Below are 27,685 nucleotides of genomic sequence, written 5' to 3'. Positions count from 1 at the left end.
GTTTAATTCACTGGACGCTGGTCAGAACAGAAAAATTTCCCTTTGATGCAGTCTGCGCTTGGCAAGGGAAGTGAATGAAGTGCTCTGTAGTCCTTTATTGAGAACTTCGCTCTCCTGGGGTGGGGGTACCTGTGCCTGCTGTTCTGGGGGGGAGAGCGGCTATCTTGTCAACTCGTAAAACATTCCTATGCCTGTTTTAGTAGTTGCCATAAAAAAAGGGGGAGCGGGGAGACGAAGGAAATCTGGAAGGGCAGTGCCGCAGTTTGGAAGCGGAAGCACATTCCAACTCTTCTCTTTAAAAGATTGTAACTAAAATACCAGAGTTTTTGCCCGGGAATATGCTTAATTGGGGAACGTGAATGATGATACCCAGCCTGTGAACATGCTCAATTGGAGAATCTGGTTTGTGACACACCCAGGAGGGAGGAGTAAAACAAGGTCACAGGGGACTGTAAATGACGTAGGCCAGAGTTGGCTTCATACAGGGCAGGGCCAGTATGTCGCCTCTAATGAATCCTTTGAAAGTTTTTTGAAGTTTGGCTCGAGAATCAGGATTCAATTAGGGCGATGGCTGGAATCCTGACACTACTACGAAAACACCTCCCCAGAGAGCCAAATCCTTGCAAGAAAAGACCGAGAGCTGAGGCCAACTGGGCAATGCCCAGCAGGAGCCTGTGAGTCGATTACCTGTGTGGCTGGGGATTATGGGAGTGAAAGTCCAATCCCTGTGGAGGATTGAAAAGACAGGCCTGGGGGTATAAGGAGGTGACAGAAAACTACCCAGATTTTGTTTTTCCTTAAAAATATATCATCTTTTAACGACCCCATAATCTCTTTTGGGGTGGAGTCTGGGCAATTGAATGGAGCTGAGTGTTTACTGGCTGGATGCCTTTCCTGTCGCCAGTCTGGAAATATATTCAGCAGATACATTCTCACTGTGCCCAGAGAGTGAAATATCAGCCTCTACCTAGAATTGAACTCACAGCCTCCTGATTGTGAAATGAGAGATCTACCTCTAGGCTATCATACCACTCCTTCCTGTGTGTGTGTGTGTGTGATATTCAGCTTTGTTTGGGATTTTCCCACATCATTAGGTTGTGCTTTTAAAGTTGTAGCAACTTTTGGCAGAATCTCATCTGCCATCATCAGGCTTTGGTATTGTGTTCGACAGAAGTCCCGATGATGGCAGATGAGATTCTGCCAAAAGTTGCTACAACTTTAAAAGCACAACTATAATGACGTGGGAAAATACCCAACAAAGCTGAATACCATACATATAGATACCCGTGAAACTTAAGAAAACATACATATATCTATATATCTACATATATCTGTATCTATCATCTATCTATCTATCTATCTATCTATCTATCTATCTATCTATCTATCTATCTATCATCTATCTATCTATCTATCTATCTATACACACACACACACACATATATATATAAATTGTAGATTCTGTTTGTTCAACACACATAAAGCAAAACAGGTGGCTTTGGTTTTGGCAAAAAAAAAAAATCCGGTGAATCTGAGCAGCTTTAAGTCTATTTTCCCTTCTGCAAAGGAGAAGGGGCCCAAGAAGGTCATTCATCCTGGCCTCCTGGTCACGAGCAGAGGATTTGCTCTGGGCAGTGCTGGGGGGGTGAGGAGCCCCTTGCTTAGAAGTTGACCCAAGGGATTGGCTGCCTGGCACATTCTTAATGGAAATCCGGCCCAGTCTCAGGGACCCCAGGGGGCTCATTTTCTTGCGTTCCTCTAAGGCAGGGGGTCTGCAACCTTAAACACTCAAAAGAGCCATTTGGACCCCTTTCCCAGAGAAAACACCAGGAGCCACAACACCTGGGTGGGTATGGCCAGCTCAACATCACTCCCACCCAGTCACATGAAAAAAAAAAAAACAACCCACCTACCCAGGTTGGGTCTCTCTTTCTCTCCTCCCTCCCTCCTTCCTATTTCTGTTTTTTTGTGTTTTACCTTCAAAGAGTGACTGGGAGGGGGCGGGGTGGGCCCAGCCAGTGGTAGGATCACCCAACAGGGAGCCACAGCAGAGGCCCCAAAGAGCCGCATGCAGCTCCAGAGCCCCAGGTTGCTGACACCTGCCCTAATTCCTGAGCTAACGTGACTGGAGGAGGAATTCTGGGAGTTGAAGTCCACAAGTCGTAAACTTGCCAAGTTGGAAGATCCCTGCTCGAAGGGAAATCAAATCACAAAGAAACACTACGTGGGAATGGGCTCCCGTGAACCACTCCAGAGGTCCACCTCCATTCATTCATTCATAGGCACGCAAACATATTTGAACCCTTGTGCAGGCACTCCCACGCGTCGAAGCGTGAGGCATTGCGCGTTTACTGGCTCGCATTCCCACGATCTTCATTAAACCCCAGCGGGAGCGTATCGCAATCCAGCGGAAAGGGCGAGCGAAGCCGGCTCGGGCACGGCCGCCGAGCGTTTCCGAGCCCGCCCGAACGTCGCCCTGAGCCGAACGTTTCGCGCAGGCGCCGGCGGGCCCTTCCGAAAGCCGGAGCCGAACGTCTCCGGAGCTACCCGAGCGTCCGAACGCCCGAGCGTCCGACGTCGTCGTCGCCGCCGCCGCTGCCGCCGTCGTCGTCCTGCCGGACTGCTGGAGGCGGCCGCCAGCGCCATGTTGGATATTCAGCTCCGTCCGTGAGGAGAATCCGCCGGCATCGCTCACCCGACCGCCGCTAGACGCCGCGGAGCCGCTTCGCCCGGCCACAAGGAGCCGAGAGCCGCCGGCGGAGGCGGCCCCCATGAGCGGCGGCGCGGCCTGACCGGCCCCCGCTCGCCCCGGCCTGAGGAGGAGGAGGAGGCGGGAGAGGAGGAGGAGGAGGAGGAGGAGGCCGGCCGCGTTGTCACGGAGACCGGCCGGGGGTGCTGGCCCGCCGGGCTGCCCCGCCCCCGCCCCGCCGCTCCCCGCCCCCGCCGCCGCCCGCCGCCGCCGCCGCCCCCGGCCTGGTGGTGGCTCCGCTTGGCCATGAGTTTACCGCAGAAGGCGGCCCTCAAGCCCGGCGCGGCGGCGGCGGCGGCGGCAGCAGCGGGGAGCGGCGGCGGCGGCGGGAACGGCGCCCTCCCCAGGGAGCGGCGGCGTGGGAGCCGGGCCCGCCTCCGCCTCCGCCGCCTCTTCCTCCGGCGGCGGCGGCGGCGGCGGCGGGAGCGACGGCCGGAGCATCCCCTTCCCCGGCTCACCCGGCGGCGGCGGCGGCCCAGCGGGGCGCCTCCTGCCGCTGCTCCGGTTCCGCCGCCGGCAGCCGTGGCAGTGGCCGGGACCCCTCCTGCTGCTGCTGCCGCTGCGGTGCCACCGCCGCCTCACCCCGCCGGCATCAGGGCTCTGCAGGCCCCGCCGCCCCAACAGTATCCTTGGCCACGGGGCCCGAAGGGGCTGCGGTTGAGGAAGGAAGGAAGGAAGTGGGGAAAGACTGAAAGTAGGAGAAGGAAAATTGAGAAGGGAGGAAGGAAGGAAGGAAGGAAGGAAGGAAGGGAAAAGAATGAAAGGAGAAGGAAGATTGAGAAGGGAGGAAGGAGGAAGGAAAAAGACTGAAAGTGGAAGGAAGATTGAGAAGGAGGAAGGAAGGAGGGGGAAAAGACTGAAAGTAGGAGAAGGAAGATTGAGAAGGAAGGAAGGAAGGGGAAAGACTGAAAGTAGGAGGAAGGAAGATTGAGAAGGGAGGAAGGAAGGAAGGAAGGGGAAAAGACTGAAAGTAGGAGAAGGAAGATTGAGAAGGAGGAAGGAAGGAAGGAAGGAAGGAAGGGGAAAAGAATGAAAGGAGAAGGAAGATTGAGAAGGGAGGAAGGAGGGGAGGAAGGGGAAAAGACTGAAAGGAGAAGGAAGATTGAGAAGGAAGGAAGGGAAAAAGACTGAAAGTGGAAGGAAGAAGGAAGATTGAGGGGAAGGGAAGGAAGGAAGGAAGGAAGGAAGGAAGGAAAGGGCCCCCAGCGGGAGGCAGCTGCCTTTTTCCCCCGGTGCTTTGCAGGGCAAGGCTGCCAGGGTACCCGGCTCCCCCTCCAGAAAGCAGGATTTGAAACTTTGGCTTCTCTCCGGGATGGGTGAAGGGACCCGGTGGCCCAGAAGGGTGTGACTTTCGACCGGCTCTTTTCTGCCTTTCCCTTTCTTTTTCCTGGCACGGACCTTTGCCCACAACCCCGCCCGCTTTCTCTTTCGCTTTGGGAAAAAGGCGTTTGGGGGAGAGAGAGAGAAGAAGCTCCGTGCCTGCAATTCGCAGAAGGGGAGGAGAGAGAGAGAGAGAGAGGCTTTTAGTGCCTCGTCCAAGGAAAAGGATGTTTGGAGGGGCGGCGTATCCCTACCCTGGATTGGTACCGGAGGATGTGGGGTGAGGGTGAGGTGGGGTGGGGGAATGTCATGCTGGATTCACAACCGGAAGTGGTGGTGCCAGTGATGGTGGTGGGAAAGAAATTGCATCCGATTCCGTGTGGGATGCTCTGTGCCAAGCTAACCCTGAAGATGACCCTGCCTTTTTCTGACCGGTATTGTCTTTACAAAAGATCTCTCTTGGGAGTTGAATCTGACATCTGGGTGACAAGAGAGCCGACTTTTTTTTTTCATTGACGGGATAGGAACGTCTTGCTGGCAAATCCTCCTCATTTTCTGAATTAGGACAGGCGTGCTTTTCATACACCCAGAGCTGTTAAAAATGCCTTTGTTGGGGAGGTGACTTTAATACATAGATTGCTATAAAAGGGGAGTGGGAGATTGCCAAATGTCGTATCACTTAAGGTGAAATAGGTCTCCAGCACTGCTTAGCGGGAGGGTTGTTTCTGGTGAGGTGGCGGGGGGCGTCCAAAGTGGTCACCCTTAGGAGAAAAATAATAATTGTGCATTGGCTGCTTGGCTGGGGGTTTATGAGGTTGGGATCTCTGAACACGTGTGTAAGAAAGAAGGGTATGGAATTGGGAGTGTTGGGAACCTTGTTTGAAATGTGGTCACTCCATCGTGGTCTGTTGTGTGTAGAAGGTGTGGGATGCAGTGGGGAGGGGAGGGAAAGGACTGTGTTTTGGTTTTGGGAATGCTCTGTGAATTTAGATGGGTGCCTGAGGATGGATTGATTGCCAGAAGTGGTGGTTTTTTGCTTTGTCAGCCAGGTCACTCATAATAAAATCGTCTTTCTCTTGATTGTATGGCCCACTGTAATAGTGAGTTACTTGAATGCAACATTTCTTTTTAGGGCATTTTGTGGCTTATCTACTTCTGAGTAAGGTAGGCATGACAGACGCTCTTAAAGTCTCCAGATCTGTTTTCCTGCTTGGCTGAAATTCAACTGAGGACAATATGTTTCATCCTCCCTTGGTTTTACATTCATCGAACAGTTCAGTCTTTAATGTAGTACAGATTGAACTTGTATCTTTTAATCCATAATCTTTTTTTTTTCTACAAAAGTACTGTGTAGGTTGGCACCCATTTTAAGCATGGCTGCCATAAATAAAATTAGTTCAGGGTAGCTTGCAAAGAATGACAGTGGGCACATATGCCTGTGGATTTATTTTATTTTATTTTTGCTGGAATTTCCCTGTTTAACTCTCTTGGGTTTTATGAAAATGCATTTTAAGGCTAGAAGGAAATGCTTCTGTGGTCCAGGACTTTGTTGGCTTCTGGGATTTGAAAGTGGTTTCACAGTAGTATGTATTTTTGTAATAAGGATTAAATGTATACTTTCCAGCATCAGTGAATTTGAAGCTAGTATGGCTTGGAAAGATGGCAGATACTCACACATGGGCCTTGTAGCAAACGAGCTGTGTTAGTATATGATGGCAAAAATCAGGAGTTCAATAGATAATAAGGCATAAGCTTCTCTGAGCTTCATCAGATGAAGGTATTTGTAATTGATAAGGACCTGTTTCTGCATAACCAATCTGTCTTCCCCTCCTTTTCAATCTCCCCAATTTGAATTCTCCATCAGTCTAGCTACCCAGTCTAGCTCTGATCAAATAAACCATCACTGACAAAGAACATTTCCCCATAAATAAAACACATTTTATACTTGTTTGCTTGATTTCTATAGCTGCCCGTCTCAGCAAATGACTCTGGGTAGCTCACACGTTATTTGTTTAATTTCATTTATTCTTTCATTCATTCATATATGTATATATGAGATGGGCAGCTATAGAAACCAGATATATATATATATATACATATATGACTTCTTTAGATGCCCATCTCAGCAAATAGGCAGCTCAGAGTTGTTGGAAAAGGTGTTTCCAGGCGCCTTTTGATTCTTACTCTTGCTTAGCATAGATTTGTAGTTCCACTGTGCTTTTCTTGCATATGTCATCAGGAGTAACTGGGCTTGTAGAAGCACAGCGATGTCTCACTTATTCAAAATCTTCCATTAGGTCAGTTAAGAAGAACATGAAGCCTGGAATTGCTGCTGAAAACATAAGCACAGCATTGCAACTTGACATCTATTTCTGCCTTTGCCTTTGGGGCATGAGGGGTGAAACTGGTAAAGACGCCAGTGGTGAACAGAGAAGAAAAAAGCAGAGAGTTTGAACTTTGCAGCATCAACCTGTATTAAAAGGCACTGCTGCTTTGCGCTGCAGTAAAGGCAGTTGAGGCTTCCTCCCTGTCCGCAGTGAAGACTTTGGACCAGTCAAGTTGAATCTTCTGTCAAGGCAAGGACTAGCTAAGGGTGTGACCCCTTAGCGTGGAGTCCTGTGCTGTGACAATTGATTGGATGTGCCCTGTTTCTGAATTCCACTTATCTGTTTCCATCTTAAGTTTCTGATCGATTAATTTGCCAAGGTTCTCTTTGCACGACAAGCTTCACTGAACCAGGCAGGCGATACGTTGCGTGAAGAACTAAACCCAGTTAGCGATGGGGATATATTGGGCCAGAGCTGGGGTGCCGCTGAGTTGATTCCCTATGGCCACCGAGAGAGAGTTGTGTTCAATGGAGACAAGAGATTGATTTTCCAGAGCTTCTGGAGCAGAGTACTTGAGGGACCCTGCAGAAATATGCCTTTCTCTAGTCCATCTCCATTTTTTGCTTTCCAGGTGCTTTCTGCGGCCAAGGGAAGACAGGAAGAAGGACAGGAAGCCGCGGGATGGTGGCAGCGGGGGAATGGAGGGGTGGGTAAGCTTTTCCCCTTTGTGGTTTGCTGTGGCACACATCAGGACACAAAAAGTGCTTTCCTTTTTGGGGGCAGCTGGAAGTCCACCGAAGATGTCTGCTCCCCCCCCCCCCTTGGCTGGTGCAGTCATATGCTGCTGGCACCCAGTGGGTCGGTGTTCAGCAGAGTGCCGGGGCCTACCCAGCAGCCCCGATTGCAGGTTTCGTTTCTGCGTTTCCAGAAGAGGAAGTCATGTGAAGTAGGTTTGAAATTCAGAGGCTTTCCGCTTTCTGGTGCTGTTAATAATATTGGGAATGTGATACGTTACAGGCGCAGAGGCCACTCCTCTCTCTCCTTCTACGAACTGCAGCAGAGCTGTCCTTCAGAAGATTCTGAGGATGTTTCTCTCCCACTGCAGTGATGGTGGGTACAGATGATCTGGCTCTTTTTTTGGATGAAAATGTACACAGCAGCGGGGAGAAATGCGGGGACGGACAGCCAGGATGCGAAAGCAAGGAAAACCGAAGAGAACGAGCGCAGACAAAGACCCAGGCCTTCCCAGAAGGAGAGAACGGGAGCCGTTGCGGGAGCGAACAGGCTGTGCGTGAGACAGGTGAACTCTGACAGCTGCTTTGGGTGCGTCCTGCTGAAAGGGCTGCTTGTAATGTCGGTGGCTGCCTTGTTGATTGCTGACATCAGCAGAATAAATACATGGTTTTGGAGAACGGCCGATAACGGATTCTTTGGGGATTTAGAGGCAGCCCAAGCGCGGAAGACCTCTGATTATGCAGGTGTGAGTTGCACCACCAGTTGTATCCAGTTGGAGACATTTCTGTCTAAAGAAATAGTGTACTAAGAAATCGCACAGTTGCTTCCTTTAGGGTAATAGTGTATTTTTTAGTGGTTGATGCAAACGGTGGGACTGGACTGTCTCCGCCCATCTGTCGAGTTATGCAAGTTCTGGGTTCATTTTCAGGCCACTTTAATACAGGGGTCATGGCTTGTAACCCTTTTACGATGAATGAGTCGTATGGAAGATGACAGAGTTATGGAATAACAGAGTTGGAAGGAACTTTGGAGGTCTTCTAGTCCAACCCCCTGCTTAGGCAGGAAACCCTACTAAGAGCCACTGGAGCTGCTATCCTTTCACCTGGTACCTAGAAAGGAAACTCGCTTGCTGCCTGACGGGAAGGGTGGCTTTCGCCCAGGAATAAAAGGAGAAGGGAAGGCTGTTGGTTTCTCTGTACCTGTCAGCTACTCTTGAGATCCTTTTGGATAAAGTCCGTTCAGGATGCAGCAACAAGGATGGTTGTGTGAAGGAGAGACCAGCTCCCTTTGCAGAAACTGAGCCAGCCACCTTGGTTGTTCCTTTCTGTTCCCAATACGAGTATTAGTGTTACTTATATCGTTGAAAAGAGTTTGGCCCCAGACGAGTTGCTGGTGCCCTGTCTTGCTCCGAGGAAGTCTGAGATTATGGGCAACCAGCACTAGGCCTTCGTGGTGGCATCTGTGTAATGGCCTCTCCCAGAAAGCCCACATTGCAAAACACTCTTTTTTTTTGCTCTTTACTGACAACTGTTGGGATGTTGTTAATATATTTTATATCTTTCATTGTGATTCACTTGACAAAGTTTCCTAGTAAAGAAACCATCACATTTTTGTTAAAGAAATGAACAATTCTTGCCTGATGAATTTTTGAGACTTTCCAGTTTGGATCAGAACCAAACAGTTTGACTTTTGATACCTTTTTTTCATTTTGTTTTTATTATTATTTTTTATTTATTGAATTAATCACTAAATAGGCAGCCTGATCAGTTGAGTGAAATGAATGAAAGTGCTTTAGTTTCTCAGGATTCATGCTAGCCCCCCCCCCCCCTGGTTTGTGGGGCCAGCCATTTGGAACTTATGGTGGTTTCTCTTCATCGTGGGGGCCTTTTCATTTAATGTGAGTTAACTTTGAACAGTCACTAAATGAACTGTTGTTAGTCAAGGACTTCCTGTATTGCTGGTGATTTTGCTGGAAAGTTTGAGTTCATTGCCACACGCACAGACCAAGGATGGCTAAAGTAATTTTTTTTTTTTTCAGAAGCAAAATGGCATGTTTTTAATTCTTTTATGGATCTTTTTGGACAGTGATGAGGAAGCGTCACATTAAGAAGTTCTTTGTGATAAACTTTGTGTAGTTTAACGAGGTAGGAGGAAACTGGTTACTGGTTTAGTTGCAAGGGATGGTTTAGCTTAGTAGACTGACTTCTAATGAAGTACGTGTGCACCTATACCGCTTGATGGAAGAATTCTCCCATTGCACATCAGTGGGACCTTTATCATTCAGTGGGACCTTTAGTGACAATCCAACTACAGTCTGCTTTGAGTCCTGCGTGCAATATCACCTTAACCTCAGCAAGAGGAGCCTTCCAGAGTACTGTAGACTTAATGGAGGCATTCACTCCGCTTTTTAACAATGAATTTGATACGTGAAATTTTGCAAGGGTTCTGAACCACCTGGCTGTAGCCAGTGTTTGCATAGCAACATATCCACAACAGAGCCAATTTTCCATTGATAGGTGTGGTATGTTTAATATCTTCCTCCTTCGGTTGTAAGTGAGAAGCAACTTTTTAAAATTTCAAGCCGGTGTTTCTCGACTCAGTTCTTTACTTGTTGGCATTAATACTTTGGAGCTGCTGCGCTGTGTTGCTGCACTTCACAGTTTCTGGGCTTTGCCCAGTTGGGAAACAAAAGATCATTGCTCTTTTTAAATTCTCAGGTTATGCTCCTCTTCGACTAATGTTCTTTGTGTTTTAAATTTCTGATTTAATTTTGCAGAATTCGCTTTTGTTAACATTTATTTCTTGATGTCAAACCACATAATGACTACCTGGGCTTCATTTTCAATTGTTTAAGAACCGGACCGGAAATGAAAACCTCTTGCAAATCTCCTGATTTATCAAATTAGATTTTCAGGAATATAATCTTAATACGTATATTCGTTTACAGGTCAGTTTTTGGTTTTTTTTGCCATTCCTTATAGCGAGTGACATTCTGTGAAATGGCTTTTCACTGAGTAGAGAATTTTAAGTGCGCTAATACGATTGCAGGAAACTAGTTTTGAAAGCGTTCCCCAGGGCATAAATATTGACAATTATGAGAATGGTTTTCTGTGAGAGACCTTTTGCACTTTCCTTGAATAATTCCTTTGTGCCACAATGAAGAGTTTGCAAATGGATGAAAGGACATTTACTGGCTGTTTAGTCTCCTGTGGTCGTTGTAAGCAGGGCGGTTGAGCGACGCCGACTGTTCATTCAAAGGGCACCGCTTGCCCGATAGAGCCTGGCAGAGTCTTAATTATCCGCCAGAAAAAGCCGGAGTAAAACCGATCCAAGGTGTAAAGAAAGATTCCTTAGCCAGAGTGGGGTTGGGTTTCTGGCCAGCCGCTTGCCATATCTGGCACATTGTAGGCCGAGATACTGCCTTCCTCACGTTTCCCAGTGGTACCCGAAGCAGGGCATGTCCCTTTCAGCCGAGCTTGCACATAAGACAATGGCTGTGTTTCTGGCTCTGTGGTGGACAGTGCGTGGTTTTTTTTCTTCCTGCCTCGCTGCTTAGAAGCCAAGGAGACATCCCCTAAAAGAGCCACCAGTTGGTCCCTTCCTCCCCCTCGGTTCCTTTTGGCTCTGCTCCGCCATTCAGAAGGCTGGCAGTGGCCGGAGAAACAAAGAGCTCTTTCAAAGTCCAGGCTTTTGTTAATGCTCCCAGTTTCTCTTCCTCGGTTCCTAGTCCAATTGTTCGTCCTCAAGCAGTCCCAGGGGCTCTTGGGGAAGAAACGTTCCCTGGATGGAGGGGAAGTTCTGCCCCAATCATCAGGGAAGAGTCGAAAGGCCCTCCTGGCTTTAAGTGACCGGTTGGAGAAGGCTTGCCGGCCAATCCTCCCATCGGGTGTTCAGTGGCTCCAGCGGCTTCCTTTATCTTGTGCAATTAAACTTGCTCCCCCCAGAGCTGTTTGCAGCCACGCCAAGGCAACCCTGAATCTTTTCTATCACCAGTCAACGGTTCCCATCGCCTCCCACTTGTCATCGTTGCGGGCGATGGGAGTTGTATTCCAGGACATTTGGAAGATGCTGGATTTGACCGGGCTGATTTCTCCAGTAGTGTAGAGGCCCTTTTCCCTCTGATTTTAAGGAGGCAGGTGGTTTTGGTGGGTCACCTCCTGGCGAAGCTGTCCTGGAACGGGCATCTGGATGGAAGCAGTCTACTTCTGGCCTTCGGACAATCCTGGATTGGGGTTGCACCTAGGTTAATTTCCTATGGAACATTTGCACTGTGGATCGATGTGAGCAGCTTACCTTCTTTTTAAATTCTCCTTTGTTTCCAAGTGAGCTTCTGGTGTGCTCAACAAGGGTACAAGACAGCGCAAGAGTAAATCTGATGGCCTCGTCCATCTGTTGAATTACTGTTTTCGTTACTGTTCCACCCTTTTCCTGGAGGGGCCTAGAACATTTTACCAAAGAATGCTTCCAAAACTCTCGAATGATTACCAAGAAAGTCCTTAAAGCAATAAATCAATGGCCGGGCGCCTAATCAATAAGGAAATCTTAATGCAACTCAGTCTCGCTGGATATTTAGTGCTGTCCAAGGCGGCAGAGCCTACTCCTTGGCAGGCACTGCTGTCTCCAAACTCTGGGCCACATGCCTGGCCTGAGGTTGAGCAGGACAGAGGGAAGATAGTCAAGGAACGGAGGTATGTGTTCTGACCTAGGCTTCCCAAAAGCACGAAGCTGATTCCTCGTCCTGATAAAACCCCTTTTATTTAGTTTAAAGGGAATTCCTCTCCAGCAAAGTCCCGGCCAACAGTCTTTCAAGAGATTGCACAACTACAGACCTTTATCAGGCTTGGAGAGCTGCCAGGCTGATACCTTCTAAACGCCACTCTGTAGCAGACAATACTTGGCAAGAAGTCAGGAACAGATCTTTGCCCTAATGGATTGAACTAATTGTCTCCTGCAAAACCCCACTCCCCTTTTGCCCCTCTTTTATTCCCTATGGGAGGGGCCATTCATCGCCCGCCTGTGCCTTTACTCCCGAGTCGACCCTTGTACCTTAACTCTTCCCTTCTGACAGCTCTGTGCATGCACACACTGGGAACAGGCTCCAGCTGTTCTTCTGCCCTACTGATATCTGACTCCGAAGGCAGCTGATAACTGTCAGACGGCCCTGACCCCATCTCTGCCTCTGATGCAGAGCCCTCGTCAGAGCCTTCCCCAGACTCCTCACTGTCTGGCGGGCCACAACAATACTCCTAAGGTTCTTGAGATCTTGGCCCTTATCCTGGCACCTTCAAAGCTGCTTCTTCTGGATGTCAGAAACGGAGCCTTGAAGCCCTTCTAAAGCAAAGCCAGGGCGGCAGCATTGCTGTGGCCATCTCAAGAGGTGACGGTCTCCTGCCACGCGGGCTTCCGGTCTGCTGTGTCCACGGATGCCCATCTGCCACTAAAGCATCGGAGTAGGTGGGCCACTTGGGACTGTAAGCATAGCGTGGACCAAGGGCTGAGCAGGAGCTGCTCTCCCGGCTTGTGGGGCAAGCATTTTTTCCTCTTTTTGAAAAAGTTAATCCTCGACTTAACAAACTGCAATAGAGCCCCAACATTTTTGTTGCTAAGTGAAACATTCGTGAAGTGGATTTTGCCTGATTTTACGACCTTTCTCGCGCCACCGTTGCTAAGCCAATCGCCGCAGTCGTTAAAGTTAGCCACACGGGATGTTAAGCAAATCTGGACGCTGCAAATGTGAGACCGTTGCCAAGCATCTGAATCTTGATCATGGGACTATAGGGAGGCTTCAGTGGTCGTACGTATGAAAAACAGTGCTAAGTTCCTTTTTTTTTCAGTGCCATTGTAACTTTGAACAGTCACTAAGCAAACTTTTTTAAGTTGAGGACTACCTCTACTTTGGATATGTGTTATTTAGTGGTTTCCTAAATCGCTTGCTCTCAACAGCATTCTTAATCTGGTGTCTTTGCTTTCCTTATATTCTTTATTTATTCCCTTACAGCTCTTTATTAAATTCACTCATTCAGTGTCATTAGCTAAAAACAATTGAGCTTCCTCTGGCTTTTAGAAATGGATCCTGAGAATTTAATTTTACGTTATTTTTTTTGTTCTGTTTGATCAGGCCGAGGGATAAGGTTTGTCCCCTTGCGTCAGAGATGACGGCACGTACCATCCTGACCCTTCCTCCTGGTTTTAACGGTCTCTGGTAGAAGTAAATTCATACACCCCCAGGAAGGGCTCTTTAAGTTGTGGATTAAGTGATGTTGCTCTTAAGTGGTGGATGAGGAAGCCAGACAAAGAATGGCAGGAGGTGACATTCAGGGAATACAGGTAGTCCTCGACTTACAACGGTTCGCTTAGTGATTGTTTGACGTTACAACGGCACTGAAAAAAGTGACCTTATGCTAGGAGTCCCCAAGCTTGGCAACTTTAAGACTTGTGGACTTCAACTCCCAGAATTGTCTCCTGCAAGCACACCCCTCCCCTTTCGCTCCTCTTTATTCATTCCATTCACCGTCCACCTGAGCCTTTACTCCTTAGTTGACCTTTGTTCCTTAACTGTTCCCTTCTCCTGGCAGCTCTGCGCATGTGCACACTGGGAACAGGCTCCAGCTGCTCTTCTTCCCCACTGATCTCCGACTCCGAAGGCAGATGGCCCTGGCCCCATCTCTGCCTCCGATGCAGAGCCCTTGTCAGAGCCTTCCTCAGACTCCAGGGTTGGCCCATGTCCCCCCCACAACCTCCTCACTGTCCAAAAATTCTGCTGGCTGGAGAATTCTGGGAGTTGAAGTCCACAAGTCTTAAAGTTGCCAAGTTTGGAGACCTCTGCCTTACGCCCATTTTTCACACTTGCGACCTTTGAAGCATCCCCATGCTCACGTGATTTGACATTCGGACGCTGGACACTGACTCCCATTTATGACGGTTGCGGGGTCCCTGGATCATACGATTGATCCACTTTTGCGACCTTCTTGACAAGACAAGCCCATAGTGGTGGTGGTGGTGGGAGCCAGATTTCACCGCCCAGCCGGTTTATTCGGCCGCGATTCTCTTTAACAAAAGCGTGCCAAGAAAAGTCGTTAAAACACGGCAAAAACGTCTCACTTCAGCAACAGAAATGTTGGGCTCTATTGCGGTCGTAAGCTGAGGATTGCCTGTACAGGAAGAATATTAAAAAAAAAAGAAGTTCTAGGAAAAAAGAAAAGAGTCCGTTTTGTTTACCTCGGTTTATTTTTTTTCCCCTTGAGGTCACAAACCTTAACATATTGGGATCATATGTCTGCATTTCAAAAGGCAGAACGCACGTGTTTTGCTGTGTCACCGGTCGATCTCTTTCAGGGCTGCGACGTGTCACATGATGGGCTTTTTTTATTTTTAAGACATATGCCTGTTTGTTAGCTCAGGTTTCCACTCAGACGTCGGTTACTGCCGTTTAGTCAAGGAGCTGGTGGCTGATAATGGGGTTTTCTAAACCAGTTGGACATCCCCTGGGATTGTTTGGGAAAAACAGACCTCACATGGATCGAGGAAAGCTTACGAGCTGAGGCTGAGGTATTCCCGGTTCTACAAGGAAGTGGGTTTTTCGACGCATACATCCGAATTCTCCTTGAGGCAATGTGCGTTAGGTGAGTTTTCCAAAACTTTTACTGTCTCTGTCTCTCTCTCTCTCTCCCACCTCCTCCAAATCTGTATTTACATTTTAAACGGGGAACGTGTGTATTTAATGCCCATCAAGGTTTTGTTTTTTTTTGGTTAGGGCTACAAATTGGAGGAACAAAAGAGCGATTCTCTTTGCTTGCTGGGCGGTATTGCATGCCCCAAAATTGCGACATTGCTCTCCGCTCTCTCCTCAGTGGTGTCAATAACAGCTGTCCCTGTGCTGAATTTTCCTGGGAAGGCTGTCAGTGAAGAACGGTTGAAAGGATTAAATCCGAGAAAATGGCATTGGCTGAATGGGGTGATGCTTGGATCACCTCCCTGCGCAGGTCACCCTCTTCTGAGTCTCGGGATCGTGGCAACCTAAGTTTGTTAATCCAAGTTGGCCTGTGGAGGTACCACCCCCGAGGGGAGGTTTGTAGGTGGCCCTGATTCACATGGAGCTTTAGGAAGTTTTGTATGCAGGTGGTTCTCAACGATCACAACCGAGACCCCAAAATGTACGTTGCTAAGAGATTAAATCCGTTAAGTGAGTTTTGCGCCCATTTTATGACTTTTAAACCTGTCACACGGTCGTTGGCTTTCCCCACGGGCTTTGCTTGTCGGAAGGTCGCAAATTGGGACCACCCCTTGCCCCCGGGACAGTGACCGTCATAAATGGGAGTCAGCAGTCAAGCATCTGAACGTAAATCACGTGACCATGGGGGGTGGGTGGCTGCGAAGGCCGTAAGTGTGAAAAATGGACGGTCACTTTCCCCCCAATGCCGTTGTCAGTTTGGATGGCCCCTACGCGAATTGTCGTAAATGGAGGACTACCTGTGCTCTGTAGTTTTGGAAAGCTAAGAATTTTAATCTCCATAACTTGAGGAAGTGCGGGGAAAGAGAACACCGCAAGGTTTGTTGGGTTAATTTTGTGGCGTCCATGGCCATCTCTTCTTCTAGGCTTAACATACATGGGTATTTATCTATCTATCTATCTATCTATCTATCTATCTATCTATCTATCTATCTATCTATCTATCTATGAGCTGTGATGGTGCAATGGTCAGAATGCAGTATTGCAGGCTGACTCTGCCCACTACCAACAGTTCTATTCTCACCAGTTCAAGGTCGACTCAGCCTTCCATCCTTCCGAGGTGGGTAAAATGAGGACCCAAATTGTTGGGGGCAATATACTCTATAAACCGCTGTAAAGCACTGTGAAGCGGTACATAAGTCTTTAGTGCTATGGCTATTATCCTTTTAGCTTTGAGGCTTCTCCTGTCCATAAGCCGAAAGGACGACTTTGATCTTTGGATCCTTGGTGCTTTTGAACAAGATGGCATCTTTCTCCCTCACGTAGTGTTTTCGCCTGGCTCACCGGCTGCTTACCCAGATTGGTCCGATCAAAGCATTTTGTGTTGCTGTGTAGCTTCTTGTGTCATTCTCAAGAATGTCGGGGGAAAGCCTGCAGAATCTCCTTTGAACCCCTGGTTAGTGAGTCCCAGGCAATCTTTAAAAGGGAGACCAGCATCTTAACAAGCAGCAGAGAAAATTCCCTAGAATCTGATCCGTTGATTCTTTCCTGAAACCACAACGGGGGGGATATTTTTCTAAGGGCTTTGAAAAGGACCCTCCTGCTCCATTTACCTGCAGTTCAAGAGGGCCTATTCTGGATTGTGACGGCAGTTTTAATAGTTTACCTGAGGCAGCGGATTGAATGGCACGTTTGTCCGCTTATTAAATTAATTCTAGTTTCCCAGAACTGTTAGGAGCACAAAAGGATGGTGAAAAACGCCAGTGAGGAAATGCACGCTCTGTTTCTGTGCCCTTGGCAGAATGTGTCAGGCAGCTGGAAGGGAGACTGTGACTGCGTTACTTCCCAAATAAATGTTTAGTTTTCACCTTCCCGTCGGTCGTGACTTTCTCGTTATCCCATCGACTGGTATGCAGTAACCCTTGTTCTGGCTCCTGTGTGAATCTCACAGTTTGCACTATTGGCTTCTCCTGATGAAGAGGCCAACTTCGTTAGAAAGAAAAAAGGCCGTTGGTAGAAAACATAACTTTTCCTTCAGTTTTGTGGGTGTTTTTTCTTCTTCTTCTTCTTCTTCCTTTTTCTTCCTTAACTTGTTTTGCAGAATCCCCCGGGGTCCTGTACAGCAGCCCCTGGAGGATCGGATCTTCACTCCCACCGTCTCGGCTGTGTACAGCACGGTAAGGAGAACACGCAAGCAGCTTTTGCCAAGAGGCCTTTGTGTGTGTGTGTTGGGGGGGGGATGCTCTGATGAGTGAGAGGAGCCTCACCTGCCTCCTGCAGAGAATGAGCATCTGGACACCTGGCAGGTCCAGCAATAGGCCTTCCCTTCAGGTAAAACTCAGAATCGGGGGAAAGATCATTTGTCAAACGTTTATCAACGATACGAAAGACAGGAGAGTAATTCAAAATCGGACTCTTTGTTAGTTGGAGGAAGGGATTCGAATCGCTCTCTTCATCCAGCCTCTCTGGCCCCTCCAACTTTTGGAGAGCGATGCCTGCTTCACACAACTTCTTTGAGCTCCCCTCTCTTGTCAGGGTGTGCCACAGAACTGGATTCCTCGGGATCGAGTAGGAATTAGCTGTGCTAAAGATACGCGGTCTTTGGGTGGCCAGCCCACCCAAAGTCAAAAAGATCGTTTGTCAAGCGCTTATAAACGATACGAAAGACAGGAGATCTCTTTGAGTTTTGGAGGAGGATCAGCGGGAGGCTCCCCAGGAAGGGAAGAGCCAGGGGAGAAAGGACTCCCACCTTCCTCTTGAACCCAGGGCCCTATTGGGGCAGACGTCCCAAGTTCCTGCTTGCAGGGAGAGTCCATTCCCACCAGGAAGAGGATTATGGTCTTTTTCCTGGGAGAGATGTGGGTCAGGAGGCCAATCCATTTTGCTATGAGCCATTGCTGAGCCTGGGGAAATGCTGCGTTTTTAAGAAAGTGTATCGGCATCAGGGCACAGAAACTAGCTGGGTAGGAATAAGTGTAATTGCCAACATTTGTTTTTTTTTTTCCAATTAATACTTCTCTCAGAGCGGGTTAAGTGAAACTGCTGATGGGAAAGTGTGTGCAAATTACAAAAAAACAACAACAACAACTCAGCACATCTTTCCTTACTTGCATCCAGAGACCAGGGTGCTGTACTTGTTTGAAAGTTCACCTTGGACTCCCGGGGGGGTTTGTCTGGTAGGCAGTACTCATTGGTTTGGGTTTTCACTGGTAGCCAGTAATTTCCCAAACGGAAGACGTTTCTTTACTGGAAAAGTATAAATATAGTAACAAACGTTAGAAAGGCCTTTTCCTCTCTTCCTTGTAGACAGAAAGTAAAATGATCAATGTTGATAATTTGAGCATGGAACGCAGCCCAGAACTGCATCCTGTTAGAGGGAAGGTATCTCGTGGAAATAGGGGGGGGGGGAGAGGGGGGAGACCCAAAAAATATGCAGGTGCCCTTTCTAGTTCACATTGGGTGCAAACTAACATCGCCAGAGGTTGCCCTGCATGATATCCACCGGGATAGCCTGAAGGATGGAGCCAGACCAGGGTTGCTGGGGACGATGGGCTTGGCTGGGGGGGCTCCCTCTAATTGTGAAGAGGAGGCCTCCCCCAGGGAAGGGCAGCTCCTTCCAGCTAAAAAACCCCCAGGCCGCCGAGGGAAGGAGAGCCCGCTTTCTCCCACCTAAGGGTTGATCAAAGAAGATGATAATCTGGCGCTGTCCTCTTTAGAGCAAGCTTTGCTTTCTTGCCTTTGAAGCCAAGATGTTAATTAGATGGCAGACAAGGGTGATGTCCCGGTCTTTTATCTTAAAGCCTCGGTTTTTGATCATGGATCATCTCAGTTTAGCCAGGATTGGTGAGAATCCCTTTCTGGGGGATTTTCTTTGGAGGGTTTGTCCATTTGCTCACTTCCTTGCAGCCGTGGCCCGCTCAGGCTTCCACCCAGGTGGGCTGGCTCGTCTCCACTGAGGGCCACGGGTGTGTGTGTGTGTGTGTTATGTCTCTTCCTTTGTGAAGAAAATATCCAGCACCATTGAAAGAGACGGGGAGTTTTTTCCTCCCTGCCTTTTCTGTCTTAGAGAAGAGACTTCCGTTTTCCTCTGTCGGGTGAAAGTGGCTCGTTAAGAGACTTGGCTCTTCTTCTTCCTGGGATCGAACAGGATCCCGGGAGCCTCTCTGGAGCCAGATCCACTAACATAAATCAGTAGGGCGGGTTTTTTTTTTTCCAGCTGCTCCGAGGAGGAGCACAAGAAACGGGGTCCCATCGCCAGGGGTGCTTAACTCCGTGGAGACGGTATTTGTGCTCCGCTTTGGTTCCACTTAAACAGCTTCTCTCCTCGCAGGTTACGCAGGTGGCCAGGCAGCCAGGCCCTCCTGCCCCCTCCCCTTACTCTGCTCATGAAATAAACAAGGGGCATCCGGCCCTTGCCGCCACACCCCCCGGACATGCCTCCTCCCCTGGACTCACTCAGGTAAGATCGGCAGCTTCTCCTTTCGGGGATCTCAGCTGGCCTCCCCCAAACCTGTGAGGGGGCGTGTGTGTGTGTGTAATGTCAGGTTGGGCATGGGAGGTGGGCGGGGGGAGACCGGGCCGATGCCTCCACTGGCGGGGCGCTGCTCCTCTTGAATGGCCGGGGTCAGGTGCAAGGAGAACCCACCCCCCAGCCCCGTCCTCCCAACCACAGCTGGATTGCTCAGGGAGCATTTCACTCTCATCGCCCCCCACCCACTCCCCCAAAAACTTGTTTTATTCGAGGTTTCCTTTTGGCTAACAGATGGTGGTTTGATCCCCTCTCTGTACGTGCCTCCTGTCAGAAGCCATTCCCCCTCAAGGAAAGAGTAGAGAGAGGAAGGCTTGCAACGGTTAGCGCCTTGAAAAGCAGCAGCAGCAGCAGCAACTTAGGGTAAACCGAGGCCCGATGAAAGTTGGAGGCAGCACTAAAAGCAGCCATGCTTGCTGGTTCAGGATGGCACAGATTCCCCTCGGAAGGGGTTGAGCGGCTCTGGTCTTCCCAGCTGGAGTTTGGACCCCGAGGATTGAGCTGATGTCACGCAGGCCTTCGTCTCCCACTACAGCCATGGCTCCCGTGGGGGTGCCTTTTTTTGGGGGGGGGGGGAGCATGTTTAACTTCAGAGCCCGCAACAGTGAGCCTGGCAGGCCACTAGGACAGATTAATGAATGGGGAAGAAAGAAGCAGGCTAGTTTAGTCTTGTGCCACTTAAGCGGACAGCGGTAGCTCCCGAGAACGGTCCTGGAACCGGCTGCTGTGTCAAGCAGAGGCCCTCTCCTAGGCTGCGTTGGTTGCCCACCCGCTCCTGATGTCTCTGAAGAAAGGCCAGCACACCCCCTCCTCACCTTCCCCACATGCAGCTGGGGAAAAAACTGCACGACCCTCTCCTGAGCACCCAAAGCTACTTTCCCCTTAATTTTGTTTCTCCTGATTTCTAATCTGAACCAAGTGGCTGGCCCGGCCTTTGGGAAGAGGAGTCAATTTACTCGGCTCCTTCCCTCCGGTCGAATTTTAACCCCAGACCAGGGGCACCCTTTCCCCTCACCCAGGCCTGCCCCATTCATCGGCGGGTTGTCAGTAAAGGGCGCTTTTCTTTGTTTCTGGGTCCAAATAATGGTTAATCTTGCCTTTCTCTCTCTCCTCTACCCCTCCTTCCCTTCCCGTGTCAGGCCTCTGCCGTCCTTGCTTGCCCCGTAGTTGTGGGGTCGGCTCAAGAGTGGGATGTTGGGGGGGGGGGTCATTGTTGCTTTCATTCTAGGACACTTTCCTAAATGTGCTGGAGAAATTTACAGGTAGTCCTCGACTTACAGACACAAGGGAGCCCCCAAAATTACGTTGCTAAGCGAGACGTTTGGTTAAGCGAGCTCTGCCCCGTTTTATGACCTTCCTTGCCGCCGTTCGTTAAGTGAATCGCTGCAGCCCATACGTCAGTAGCCCACTTGTTAAGGGAGCCCAGCTTCCCCATTCACTTTGCTTTGTCGGGAGGTCGCGAAAGGGGATCATGTGACCTGCGGGGGGGGGGGCATGGTCATAAATACGAAGCGATTCGCCAAGCCTCTGAACGTTGATCCCATGACTCTGGGGAGGGAGGTTGGAAAAGTCGGAAAAATTGTCCTCAGTCACATTTTTTTTCGGTGCCGTTGTAACTTGGAACGGTCACTAAACAAACGGTTGTACCCTGTTCCCCTGAAAATAAGACCCAACTGGAAAATAAGCCCTAGTGTGATTTTTCGGGATGCTCGTAATATAAGCCCTACCCTGAAAATAAGGCCCAGTTAAGATTGTCAGCCAGACGGGACACATTTGGAGCCGTATTTCCTCAAAAAGAAGACCTAACCAGAAAATAAGCCCCAATGCGTCTTTTCGGAGCAAAAAAAATAATATAAGACCCGGTCTTATTTTCGGGAAAAACGTGGGTAATTCGAGGACTACCTGGACCTGCTGTTATTGGCGTTAAAGTCAGTGCTGTGCCGGTTTCCGTTGCAGATGCTTTGGCGAGTTGATCCCAGGAAGGTTTCTGAGCCCCCTTGGTCTCGGTCGACTGATGGGGTCTCTTCCCCCTTGGGCCATTTCTCTGGAGAACATACTGATAGGGTCTGTCCCCCAAATGGCCTGTCTCAACGCCTTCAGTTGCCCCTTTCCTACCCACCCAGACCCCATCGGGCTCGAGAGCAAGCGGATGGCTTCTTGGAGAATTGGGGGTGCGTCTGCCAATAGGAGCTTTAGGAAATGGCCCTGTCCCCCAGGAGTTTAGAGACAAGCTGGGCTCCTCTAGAGGGGGTTATTGGGGGTGGGGGTGGGGGGAGATGACTCTGGCACCTAGGGTCCAAAAGAAAGTTGGTGGGGTTCATGTTAACTAGAAAGTGGCCAGCTCTGTGCTGGGATCATTCCCAGGCTGAAGAGGAGAAGGGGGGAAACTGCTCCTGGAAACCTGGATGTGCTCTTTGTGCTTAGTAGTTGGCAAGAAGGAGAAGGAGACCCCCCCAAGGATGTGTAGAGCCCCCCCACCCATCTTGCAACGCGATTGGAGGGGAGAGGATGAACTTTCCTTGTTGCCCGTCTTCCTTCTGCCCCTTTTGCTCTCTCTCTCTCTCTTTCTCTCTCTCTGCCCCCTGTCGCTTTCCTCCTCTCTCTCACTTTCTCTTTCTCTCTCTGTCTCTCTCTCACTCTGTCACTCTCTTTCACTCTCGCTCCAGCAGCCAGGAGGGAGGAGGGACAGAAGCTTTCCACCCCACCCAAGAGCCAGCAGTCTTTTTGAAGATCCAAGGGAACTGGTGCAAAGGATTCTGGGATGTGGGATGGTGAGTCACAAGAGGAAATTAAAAAAAAAAAAAAAAAGATCCAGTGATGCCCGCTGGACCCAGCCGGGTCTCGGATTTTGTCGTGTGGACACAGCCACAGCCACACCCCCTCCTGCAGACCCCGTGCAGAGGTTCTTTGCGCAAGCCGTGTTCACTTTCGGATATACGGAGGAGGGGTCGGCCTTTTGGGCTGGTGGAGGCCTCTGGTTGCCTGTTTTGCCTCGGGAAGCAGAAGGTCCAGAGGTTCCCCCCCGTGAAATTCCGAGGGGGGGGAGTCCTTTCTCCACAGAAGGGGGGGGGCTGGTTGCGTTCCCCGGCCTTGGCGGTAACTGTCCAGGCGAGAGCGGGTTCTTCCTTCGGCCTGGTGGGTTCTCCGTTGTTCCCACTGGCCTCGGTTCCGAGCTCCCCAAAGGAGAACTTGGAAGGCGAAGAAGCCCTTTCAGGGACCAAGCAGGGAAAGGTGCTGATGGCGCAAACTGGACCTTGTTTGCTGCTCAAAAAAGGGCTGCCTTAAGCGAACCAATCTTAGAAACGTCCTGGAAGAATTCCGGCGTACGTATCCTCTCCTCTGTGCGCCCTCCGGGACCCCAGGCGCCCATCCTTCGCAGCCTTTCCCCCCTTTTTTGTGAGAGATCTCTGAGGAAAGGGGGGAAAAAACGCTTCCTCGTTGCTCATCCCATTTGCTGCCACGCCAGAAAACAGAGTGGGCTTCCTCCTCTGTTGGGGCTGGCAGTCCAGTTGGTGGCAGGAAATCCGTCGGCGGATGGAAAGCCGCTTTCTTGGGTTGCAGGGAGCCGTGGGTAGGAAGCCTGCTTGGGTTAAGCCAGTTTCCCCGATCCAGAAACCCAGGGAAGCCATGGGCCGTCTCGAGCGTTTGGAGTTCAGCTGCCTTTTCCAGAGTTGCTCCGACAAAAGTTCCCTCCCGACTTGTGTAAAGTAATAGAAAGGCTTGGATGATTTGGCGAGGGAAGGTCTGGCGGCCCTTAATGCTAACCAGGAGCTGGCAGGAACAGCGAAGGAGAAGGAGGAGGTGCTCCGTGGTGGGGATTTGAGCTTCTGGATAAATACCTCCCGCCCCGATTTACAGTATGATCCAAAAGTGCTTTGCTAAATCTTTGGCCTGACTTTCTGCAGAAATCTCAGCTACCAGTTTGTCAGGCTCTGCGCCTTTATCTGTATCCTCCCCTCGTTAAAAGAAAAAAAGAGCCTTTTGACATGTAAGCTTCACTAATTGCTTTAAATTAGAGTTAGGGGGAAGTGTAGTCATCCCCATCCCCCCCCTCCAATAAAATTAGCGCTTCCATCACTTGCTTGCAATCGTTTTTAATAGAAAAAGTTGTAAGTCTCACAGCAGGCTGCCATGGGTGAAAGCGGGATCAAAGCCCAGAGTAATTTGTCCTGCTAGGCTTAAGACAAGCCCAATCCAGATTTTTTTTTTCCTCCCCCCACCCCAAAGTTGCTAGAATGTTTAGGAACCTCTGCTCTAAATGGGTAAATTTACATAAGTCATCCAGCTGTTTGTCCTCTTCACCTTCCTCAAAATGTTTTGCCTGTAATTTAGAAATCCCAGTGGGAAGAGGAAGCAGCTTGATTTCGTTCATAACATGGTCGAAAAGGGTTAAGTTTTTCCTGTCTCTCCAAGAGAGAGAGAGAGAGAGAGAGAGGGAGAGAGAGAGGAGTGAGAGAGGAGAGAGAGGGAGGAGAGAGAGAAGGGAGGAGAGAGAAAGAAGAGAGAGAAGGAAGGAGAGAGAGAGAGAAGGGAGAAGAGAGAGAGGAGAGGAGAGAGAAGGGAGAAGAGAGAAGAAGAGAGAAGGGAGGAGAGAGAGAAGGAAATAGAGAAGGGAGGAGAGAGGAGAGAGAAGGAAGGAGAGAGAGAGAGGAGAGAGAAGGGAGGAGAGAAGAGAAGGAAGGAGAGAGAGAGAGAGAGAAGGGAGGAGAGAGAGAAGGAAATAGAGAAGGGAGGAGAGAGGAGAGAGAAGGAAGGAGAGAGAGAAGGAGAGAGAGAGAAGAGAAGAGAGAGAGAAGAGGAGAGAGAGAGAGAGAGAGAGACTCCTCCAGGAGAGCCTGACCCCTCCTGTGCTTGCCAGGCCTTGGGAAGCGTTCAGAGGGCCATAGGATCACGTCCCGGTACCTGCTACGTCCCGGGATTACCTGGAAAAGTCACATTTGCTGAGATTTGGTTTGGTTTTTATCACTGAAGGATGCGGAGAAAGGTTTTTCCTTTCCATAAATAGCCGTTGGAGCTCTCGGTGGAGAAAGGAGAGGCTTCCAGGAGCTTTAGTGCGATGGCATCGTCCCAGAGAGAGGATGGTCTTTGAGCCGAGCTGTTTTGGCAGCAGCTCCGCGAGGCCTCTGAATCGAGCTATTTCAGCGGCGTGGATGGCAGTGGGCTTCCTGAAAGAAGTCAGGTGTAGTTCGGGGACTTCCTGCGTTCATGGAGAGCGGAATGGAAACCCCAAGAGGGCTTCCCAGCGGATGGCATTGACCGACCTGTCCAGGCCAGCCCGAGGGTGGGACAGTTGAGGCAGGCCTGAGCTGAGGGGGTAATTCGGTGGCCCTGCTTGGGAGCCAGTCAGACACGGTGAGGAGGATGAGCCACAAGTGGCGCAGTGGTTAGAATGCGGTACTGCAGGCTCACTCTGCCCACTGCCAGGAGTTCGATCAAGTTCGATCTGACCAGCTGGAGGTTGATCCTTCCGAGGTCGGTACAACGAGGATCCAGATTGTTTGGGGGGCAATAGGCTGATTCTGTAAACCGCTTAGGGCTGCGAAGAGGGTATATAAATCTTAAGTGCTACTGCTGTTGGGCGATGCTTGGCAGGGCCGGGGGACTTCTGGCACCCTAGAGCGTGGGTATTTCCATGACGCTGGTGCTGTTGAGATTTGGAAACGAAAGAGCTGCCTGTGACTCAGCATTTTGTCACACACACACACACAGACACACACACACACAGAGTGATGCAACAGAGTTATGTCTGGTTTATTTCCAGCCCATCAAGGAGCATGGAGATCTTGTTGCACAGCAGGCCTAGTGGGTATCAACTAGTTTGGCAAGGCCGATAAAAATAGTTCTTTGCTCTTTGGCTGGACAAGGCTAAGAGAGGGCCGGAGGAAGGCTTTGTGGCGAGAGCATTCCTGGGAAGCTGAGGCATTCCTTCCGTGGACTTGCCAGCCTTCAGGTGCCACCAGCTTCTTTTTGCAACCCCGACTTCCTGTCCTCTGTTTTGATGACCAGTTTGCAAAAGAGGAGGGTCAAAAAATGGGGAACGTTTCGAAGAGCTGCCAACATTCAGGGTTGCTGCTCTGGGGGAAACGAACAAACCAGGGTTAGCTGCTTCTGCCTGCTTCCTGCTTTTTGAGACCAGAGCAGACTAGCCCGGCTTAGAGACGTTGAAAGTTTTCTTCCTGCCCTCCCCTTGAGTGCAGCACAGGGCTCCCCCTTAGTCGGCGCCCTCGGTTTAAACGAGGATTTCCTGCCCACTCCTTGACGGCAACAGCTAAATTGGCTTCTGCTTTCAGGGCAAGAGATGACAGCTCAGTCAAATTGGTTTCTGCCCAGAGATGCATTAACCGCTTGTTGATATAGTCAAGGCAAAGTGGGATCGGATGAGCGTTTGGGTTTATTGAGCCTTCCCAAAGAACGGTATGAGGCCTCAAGTCGAACGGTTAATGGCTTCGTGCACGGGAATGGCCCAGGATAAGAGACTCCATGCTCAGCATCACAGCCTCGGGTGTGGCAGAATTCGAGTCTCCGCAAATATGAAAACATTTAGGCGCTTTTATGCTCCCTGGTTCTTGCTCTCGTTTGTCCTAGCTCAGGCATCTTCAAACTTGACAGTTCTGAGACTTGTGGACTTCAACTCCCAGAATTCCTCCTCCTCCAGCCATGTTAGCTCAGGAATCCTGGGAGTTGAAGTCCACAAGTCTTAAACTTGCCAAGTTTGGAGACCCTTGGATTAGGTAGATGACAGACAGACAGACAGACAGACAGATAGAGTTAGATGATGGATGGATAGATGGATAGATAGATAGATAGATAGATAGATAGATAGATAGATAGATAGATAGATAGATAGATAGATAGATAGAGAGAGAGAGATGGATGAGAGATAGAGAGATAGAAAGATAGAAGATAGGTACTGTAGATCAGGGGTCTTCAAGCTTGACAGCTTTAAGACTTGCGGACTTCAACTCCCAGAATTCCTCCTCCTCCAGCCACGTTAGCTCAGGAACCCTGGGAGTTGAAGTCCCACAAGCCTTAAAACTTGCCAAGTTTGGAGACCCTTGCCTTAGCCGTTCTTGGAAGAGTTGGCTCCCGGATCTCTTGTCTGTTTGAGGTGCATGTGGGGGGGATCTCCCCTCTTACCGTCCTAAGATTCCTCCCCTCTTAACGTCGAATGTGGTGCCAGGGCATGCTTGAGACGGGGAGGCAGGCCAGCCAGCCAGCCCGCCAGCCCAGGGACATCAAGGCGAGAAGGGCCAACGAGTGATCTCCACTTGCCTGGAGGACTCTCCGGGAAGAGCAGCTTTTAGGAAAGTAAGCCTGCCCAGGGGATTGCAAGACCCTTCCTTTACTGCTTTCCGATGGAACTTCTCCCTCTTTCGTGCCCAGGCTCTGTTGGGAACCAGGGGGGAGAGCTGCCCAGGGGACTGGGAGGCGGCTAGGGGCCAGTCAAGAGTCCTCGTGGGGATGGGGTGGAAGGAAATCCCGGCTCCGTCCCTTTGCCAACGTTGCTTTCTCTTTTCTGCGGCAGGCTCCATACCCCACGGGACAGAACGCAGCGCCCACTACGCTGGTGTACCCCCAGGCCCCTCAGGCGATGAGCACGCAGCCTCAGACCCGCTCTCCGGTAAGAAGACCGCCCCTCTCGGCTCAGCGCGGCCCTTTTTTCAGTCCCAACAGGGGGGAGGCCCGGCCTCTTCTCGCCTCCCCTCTGGCACGGCAGCTGCTGCTGCGGGCAGAAGAGTCCCTGCTTCACTGTCATTTGGGAGAATGGGGGGAAGGACCCAAGACTCCGCTCCTTGGAGCCCTGCTCCTCTTCCCCCACCCCCAGCTCCCCAGTGCATTTCTGCCCCTGTCTCTTGTGTTCCTCGTTGTCTACGCTGCAGTGTAAATGCGACACCTCCTCCCCTCCTCCCCACCCCCTGCCTTCCTTTTCTCCGGGCACCTTTAGGGTTTCTGCAAATGGTGTGTGGTCTGTTGCCAGAGGAGCTTGTGCCACCGCCCTGCCCCTACGTCCCTGGTGATCCTTGGCCATTTTGCAACCATGAGGCTGTGCCTTTCAAAAAATGACAGCTAGCTGTCCATCCTCTGCCCTTCCTCGTCTCTCTCTCTCTCTCTCACACACACACACACACACACACACACACAGAGCCTTTGGGATGGAGAAGCTCTGTGCCCTTTGCTTCCAGCTGCCTGTCTGGCTTCAAGGTAGGGAGGGGCAAACAAACACACACACACACCCCGCCCTCCAGCTGATGCTTCCTTAAGCCAGCCTCCCACACCGACTCACTCACACCACCCCCCCAGTCTTGATCTCTGGAGAGCCAGTCTTGGAGGACTTGTTAAAGAAGTGAGCAAAGTTA

General features: G+C 50.2%; 1 protein-coding gene across 1 annotated transcript in view; it reads left to right on the top strand.

Annotated features, from left to right (window-relative positions):
• Positions 1-2,571: 2,571 nt before the first annotated feature.
• The window catches only part of EIF4G3 (eukaryotic translation initiation factor 4 gamma 3), a 58,940-nt gene continuing 33,826 nt past the window's right edge, over positions 2,572-27,685 (top strand). Inside the window, 5 exon segments of the mRNA XM_087944772.1 lie at positions 2,572-3,372; positions 16,902-16,977; positions 19,131-19,259; positions 21,995-22,099; positions 26,854-26,949. Coding sequence (XP_087800898.1) covers positions 2,996-3,372; positions 16,902-16,977; positions 19,131-19,259; positions 21,995-22,099; positions 26,854-26,949 — 783 coding nt within the window. The 5' untranslated portion in view covers positions 2,572-2,995.

Source organism: Notechis scutatus, chromosome 16 (genome assembly GCF_049901735.1).
Source record: "Notechis scutatus isolate UNSWTSFEM ecotype Mainland chromosome 16, rNotScu1.2, whole genome shotgun sequence".
Taxonomy (NCBI): Eukaryota; Metazoa; Chordata; class Lepidosauria; order Squamata; family Elapidae; genus Notechis; species Notechis scutatus.
This window is presented reverse-complemented; position numbering and strand designations above follow the sequence as displayed.